General features: G+C 32.5%; 1 protein-coding gene across 1 annotated transcript; it reads right to left on the reverse strand.

Annotated features, from left to right (window-relative positions):
• Nucleotides 1–780: 780 nt before the first annotated feature.
• LOC112010748 (feruloyl CoA ortho-hydroxylase 1-like) lies at nucleotides 781–1188 on the reverse strand. Its single transcript, XM_024043101.1, has one exon. The coding sequence runs from the start codon at nucleotides 1186–1188 to the stop codon at nucleotides 781–783; it is 408 nt and encodes a 135-aa protein (XP_023898869.1).
• Nucleotides 1189–7359: the final 6171 nt, after the last annotated feature.

A 7359-nucleotide genomic window follows, 5' to 3' on the forward strand; every position in this document is an offset into this window, starting at 1 on the left:
ATGTAATATGAAAGGCTTTCTAGATGTTACCTATTGGACACTAACTCGTTAGAATTCAGGAAATTGGAGAAGACATACCAAGCAACATGTTTCTTTTAATAACTTTGAATCACTGGAGCTTTACTGAACATACTTTTTAGCCCTCTAAACCACGATTCCCAAAATTCCCCCGATGAGACTCATGAGCTTGGATCATGAGCCATAAATGAGCTGTTTGTGCCATGAGCTTGAACCATGGGCTTTGATGAGATAATATTGCCATGGGTTTTGGACTGTGGGCTTTGGCATCATTTTGTGTGAATATGAGCTCTTTTGGGTTTTAAAATTGATTTTCCCAAAATTCATAATATATTAATGTGGTGCGGGTTGTCAATGAAATAAAGCCATGTAGCGTGAAAATTTTGTCCTCAACACACCTTACACTCAATAGTGAGTAGAATTAAAATGACTCAAATTAAAGTATTATATACTTTAGGGGGTTCACAATCCAAACTTTTAAATTTTAAAGAACAAAATCAAAATGATCAGATTGCAATTTACAATTAAACCTAAAATGTAACTATGTAAGTACAAGTATCTATGCAGATATTCATATATGAATGAGTGTTTTGTTTAGGTATGTATGTATCTATGCGTCATGTATTTGTTGTGTAAAAATAAATTTAGCTAAGTTAAGCTTTTTTACTTGCACACAAGGCCACAATGCAGAGGCCTCATCCTCTGACACATAAAAGAGGCTAAGGTAATCTTTCCACTCAAGAGAATTCTCTACTTCAGGTCTTAAGCTTGTGCCAAACCCACATTGTTGGAAGGTGAGTTTTCTTTAGAAAACTTCCTCTTCTCCTCGGCTGGCAAATTGAAGAACCTATGTGTTGCATCCTTCACATTCTCCAGCACTTCAATGGGCACTCCATGGTTGATAACCTGAAAGAAACACCACTTTTTTGCTACATCGCAGATTGATTCTGAGACTTTTGGTTCGTCCCAGTTTGACATTTCAATGATTGGTATAGACTCAAGAGTCATGATGTTGTTCACACTGATCCTTTCTTCTAATGGTTGGATATATTGGCTAGGTAAGGTTTTAGGCCCCATTTCTGAGAGACCCTTTACTCCATTGCCTTTGGTTACGACAAAGTCAATGATATCTGAGGACTCACTGATTGGTGTTGCGATAGTTGGAGCCATTAGAATAAAAGAGAGCTTAGTATTTGGAAAATGGCTTGAAATTAGAAGATATCGGAGATTTTTGGTGGTGCAATTTGCATGACCTTTGTAGCTATTTATATAGCATTTTAAATTATAACTAGTCACTAACCCGTGTTATACATGAGATAGTTTAACAAAAGTTATATTTCACTTTACTTAAAGGTACAATCACTTGAAAATGAAAAAATAATTATAATTTCAATACAAAATGAAGGTTGAAAATAGACCGAAAAAGATTGATCAAATATACAGCATTCATCTCAAAATGTCAAAATGTCATTTGAGAATAAACTCTAACCATCAAAATAAAGAAAAAATTTATTGCCCAAACAACTCATCAAAGTGGAATTTGGTTATTAAGATTCAACACTTAAATTGCCGGAAAGATATCATGTCAGTCTTGATTTTCATTCTCTTTGGCATCGCAATTATAACATTTGTCAATCTTTGCTCTACTCAATTGTCATCTTGGGATAAATCTATAGATATCTCATTTTCACAGCTGGTAGGCATCCCACGTCTATTACCATTGACATCCTTTCTTCCATGAAAATCAAGGTCTCTATCCTTCTTTTCATAATATATTTGCTCCTATTGCTTAGTCGGTTTGTAGAATCCTAATTTTTTTTTCTCCCAAAGCCTTGCTATTCCCATCTATTACAGCAACTGAAGCTTCATCTTCTTATAATATTAACCTAAACCTCTCAACAAACTTATTAAGCAAAATCATTGGTTAAATCAACACAACAAACCAATATATCTCAAATCTGAGAACGCACTATCATCTTAATACGAAAATTAATGTAATTGGTAAATATTATTATTTATAAATTAATGTAAATAATAAATAAAATTATTATTTACAAATTAATACAAAATTAATATAATTGGTAAATATTAATAATAAATAAAGATAATTCTATTATTTTTGTGATTAGTGACACCCAATAGCTATATAGTAAAATTTGTAATTTGGATCTGGTTAATGTATGCCCATAGGGCACGCATTAATAATTATTTTTGGAAAGCTTTTTATTGACAATTGAAAAAGTTGTAAAAAAAGTTAATAACTTTTTTATTTTTTTCATAAAAAAATATCTCTAACAATATTTTTGTTACACATATCTCATCTCAAGTATCGAAGTACCTAACAACAAATTTTTTTATTTTAGGTTTCCACTCATTCTCTCTTGCTTTATTCTTAGGTTTTGTTCTTATTTTTTAATCTTCATATTATCACGTCCACATGTTCTCTTCCACTACGTACTTAACTCGGCAAAATTTACTAAATAGTATATTTTTAGGAATATTTTAAGTGGATAGCATGAGGGTGAAAGTACTTAGTTATGTAAACTCTTTCCGGAACTACAGGTAAAGACTACCATTGTATAGTTAAGATAGATGAGCAACTTCCTTCTCTCTGTCAGGTGGTAGAACTAAAGGAACAAGCCACGTGTGTGAATGATGGATTCACCCTACCTGAGCCTTATAAAATGATAGTTTTTGTGCAAAAGCAAGCCAAACACCAATTTCCTTTAAAGTAGTTCTCGTAGGCACTTCATGGAAGTTAGCTACCATGACGCACTTACCCAAGATGGAAATGATTTTGTGCATGTTAATTGTTAGTGATGTGGGCATTCAGTTAAGAGAACAGGATTTATCGTGGAAAGTTCTTTTTTTTCTAGTGCCAATCACCATCCAAGGTATGCATACAGCAATGGTGTCAAATTGGTCCAACAAAATACTTGATGAAAATAAAGGTCTTTGTATCATCATGCAAAGAATGTCCAAAGAATTAATTACAGTAATGACATTCTCTTCTTGGCAGATCAAATAATTGTTGGCCTTCATCAGGAGATGCTTTTATCATAATTGAAAAAGCAACAATTTGTATCAATTCCAACATTTATCTACAATTTTTTAAAGGACAAAGTTAGGATCCAAACATGCTTGGATTGGAGATATTTTTTCCAACCCATTATGTGACAGTTTATAAAATTATTCATGTGTATTATTTAAACAAATTACATGACTAATTAACAAATTCATGTAATTAAAATCACACATGGATGCTCTCTTCAATCGCCACATAGTGGTTTGGGAAAAAAATAACTCCAAACATGTTTGGAGCCAAAAAACTTTCTCTTTCAAGTTTGTTCCACAGAATTATTATTACTATATTGATTATTGTTTTATATTTGTTACCTAGAGAAGATAGTAAATTTATATAAAATATTTCTCTTGGGGAGTATAACAAACATGTGATGGTTGTTGGCCTTGTATCCTATTATAACATGATATATATATATATATATATATATATATGCATTGGCAGCAAATGCATAGTGAAGTAATTTTTTTTTGATAAACTCAAATTCCCACTTTCAAAACAACTAAATATAACTAAAACTAAAATCAAATTAATGCCATTAGAGGGAGAGAGAAGACCTATGATGGGGAATTATGAAACACAACACAAAAGTATCAAAACATATCAATCTAAAGTAGAGCTATAAAAAACACAAAAACTCCAAATCCCAAAGTAGAACTACAAGAAAGAATAAAATATTCACCAAAAGAAAGAAAAACAACTGGTAGTATTGCATGGGCACCAGATGATGTATATGCTCAAGTGTTTGGTAATGAGTGCAATGGTCGTGTTCGAGGTGTGGGATTTGGCCCAACCCCAAGTATGCATCCTGCCAAGAGCACTCCTACAATTGCTCAAGTAAGAAGCCAAGAAAGGGATGCTAAAGTGACTCAGTTGGAGAATCAAGTGGCTTCTTTGACGGAGAAATTGAATCGTTATGAAAACTTGGAGGAGCGAATGACCCAATTGACGCAACTAGTGCAAAATTAGCAAAATCATTCTTCAGAAGTTAGTCAGGTATTAAATTTTAATGTTTTAAGAATTTATTGGTTTTAAAATTTTAAGTATAGCAACTATTATTTTGTTACTCGAAATGATTTCTTTATGAACTTATTAGATACTTTAATTTGTATTTAGGGTGGTTTCGATTTAGATCATCCATCTCCAACTCCTTACAGATCACAGGCTTCATCCCATCAAGAAACTAGCATATAGTGGTACATGCAGTATTTTAAGGACTCCATGGGCTATTACATAGTTGTTTTGAACAACCACAATTATTTTGGAACTATTGTACTTTGTTTATAATATTACCATAGTTTGGGTGATTGTCTTTTTTTTTTTTTTTTTTTGGTATAGGTAGACAAGTGTTTTGTTACAACCACATTTATTTTGGAAGTATTGTACTTTTTTTTAATATTGTCATAGTTTAGATGATTATTTTTGTTTTGTAGATAGACAAGTATTTTGTTCAATTCAAGATGATACATGTATTGGTATTACATATATATATATATATATTGACTCTATGGTTAATGTGTTGTTGTGGAATATTGATAATCAATAGGTATATTTGATCTATTACAAGCTTGTGTTAGTTATTGTTGAATTTTAAGCAGGTTTATATAGCATTAAAAAAAAAAAAAGGTTTTTGCGACGTTTTAAAGACGTTGCTAAAAAGTAAGAGGAAATCCTTTTTAGCGATGCCTTTAAAACACTGCAAATAATCAATCTTATAGCAACGCTTTAAAAATGTACTAAAAAAAGAAGAGGGCAAATGTTTTGGTGACGTTTTTGAAACATCGCTATAGGTGTGATTATTTGCGGTGTTTTCAAAATGTCACTAAATGTATTTTCCTACATTATATACGAAAATGTTATTAAACGTCACTAAAAGTTGTTGAATGCCACTAAAGAGTAACATATAGTGACATTTTTGGAAACGTTGCAATAGATCTATAGTGACTGCTCTATTGTGACGTTTTTGAATGTCCCCTCCCCCCCCCCCCAAAAAAAGGTCACTATAGACCATTTGTGTCTATAGTGATGTTTTTTTGGGTTTTTAGTGACGTTTTTAAAACGTCGCCTAAACCTTGATTTCTTGTAGTGTAATTCACCTCACATGAATGAACTTATTGATATTTTTATGCATGACCAAATCGATGATGTTCACATTAAATTTCACTCCGAGTTGAGAGCTTATGCTTCATTTGGTCCCTCAAAAATCCTTCTCAGTAACTTGTTAGAAGTTGTTCTGGGAAACTCCGAAACAATCTTAACATAATTCACCTATTAATCATAAAGAGATTTGGAGTAATTGTATCAATAACTTATAAAATAATTTAGACCAATGTGTGGAAACCACCATGGAAGTGAAATCTATTCCATCTCTTCTACACATCATTTGGAATGAATTGAATGACTCTTTTCAAAGCAATTGGTATGAGTGTATAATAATATATATAGATTCATTAGAACTGAGAAAGACACCAATTTGATTTGGAATGTGCTAAAACTATTATCCATTCTGTTAGGACATATGTGAATTATGTTAGGAACATATGTTAATGTAGAATTGACTAATCCTTTGACAAAACACACTTTACTTGTATTTGGGTAGATCTAGGATGTGTTTAATACTTCAAGGAACAAGGTTTCAAGTCCAAGTGTCAAAACCATGCAAATCTGTCCAAGAATCAAGTGAAGAAATGCTGGATTTTAAAGCTCAACAACTAGCTCGACAGATAGCATCTATTGAGGTTTAAAAGGCAGCTTTTGCCTGATGCTCGACAGCTGCTCAATAGATAACCTATCTGTCGAGATTTAAGAAAATCAATTTTTTAGATCTGATTTCACTCCAATTCGTATATACATGTTTAGGATTTCTTTTCTCACAACCCTAAACATATATAAGGATTATTTTAAGGGCCGTCACAGTTAATGCAAGTGAGTGCAACTTGATGCAAAGGTTTTTCACAAGCATATTGTGATCGAAGACAATTTTCCCTAGTTCATCTTTCTCTTCAAGAAGCTGCTGCATTTGTATGCCGTAGGGTTTTGTAACCAATGAGCTTCATGATCTTCATCATATTGATGAACTAAAAAACTTTTCAGCCAACATCCTTCTCAAGTTGGTGGTTAGTCATGTACTTGGATCAGTGCATCAATTGGTTAGTCATGTATTGGGAGCCGTGCATTAAAAGGAAAGATTGTCACTATAGAACAAGTCCAATTGGGTATTAGGGTAAAGGGTTCAACTGTAGGTTGGTATAAGGTACTAGGATTCTTTTACTTGTAACCGCTTCTTGTGATAATAGTGAATTCTCGGGAGTGGCGATCTTAAAATCACCCGATGGGGTTTTTTTGCTTTGGAGGTTTTCCCCATTCGTAAACAAATCACCGTGTCAACTTTATTTTCTGCTGCATATTAACTTAGTTGGTGATTTGTTTGTGCTACCACACGTATTGCATGTTAATCGAATTAATTAATTAACTTGACTAAATAATTGGTTAATTCATCACAAGGGGTCAATATATTCTTGGCCTATCACATTCTACTACAAAGAGGTTAAATTGATGTGGCAATGAATATGGTCAATGTCACATGAAAAAACACAACAAAGTGAATTTTTGAATTACTTTTTATTTATATTGTCTTTGAGAGTTAGCACATAAGTTGTAAGCATTTATGTAGTTAATGCTCCATTTATTTTGCTGTAAAATGTTGTCATTGAAAACATTTACAGTGTATAAACTACCAAAACCAATGGTCCGATTGCAGGAGCTCGCTAGTCCAATGGCTGGAACCAGTGATCCAACGACCTAGCCCACAAGAACGACGACCCAGCCACAAGATGGAGGGATAGCTACTATGTGTTTTTGTAAGATGTTTTACCAAGTTTTTATGGTAAAATGGTTTACAACCTTTTACACAGGATTTTATAGTCAACAATAGAAAACATTTTCAGGTTTGATCAAATTTTAATGAAACAAACATAGCAAAATGCTAAAAATATTTTTCAACGAAACAAATAAAGCAAAAATTCATAACAGTCGTAACATCACTATATATTTGATTTTCCATTCAACATTATGTGGATGAAAAAAATTTCAAAGATGACTCTTCAATTTTGTGCAAGAATCTGATCTCTTAAGAATGGTCAGATGATGGTAAAAGTAAAACAAATCGTAAGCCAAAGGAAGAAAAAAAAAAAACAGTTTTATAGACAAACCTTAAACAACGGGTTGAGGTTTCTTTGAATTGTCCTTGAGAAAAGGAT

Source organism: Quercus suber, unplaced genomic scaffold (assembly GCF_002906115.3).
Source record: "Quercus suber isolate HL8 unplaced genomic scaffold, Cork oak 2.0 scaffold_620, whole genome shotgun sequence".
Lineage (NCBI taxonomy): Eukaryota > Viridiplantae > Streptophyta > Magnoliopsida > Fagales > Fagaceae > Quercus > Quercus suber.

Coding starts and splice junctions, on each gene's coding strand:
- LOC112010748 (XM_024043101.1), bottom strand. CDS start 1,188: ATGGCTCCAACTATCGCAACACCAATCAGTGAGTCCTCAGATATCATT.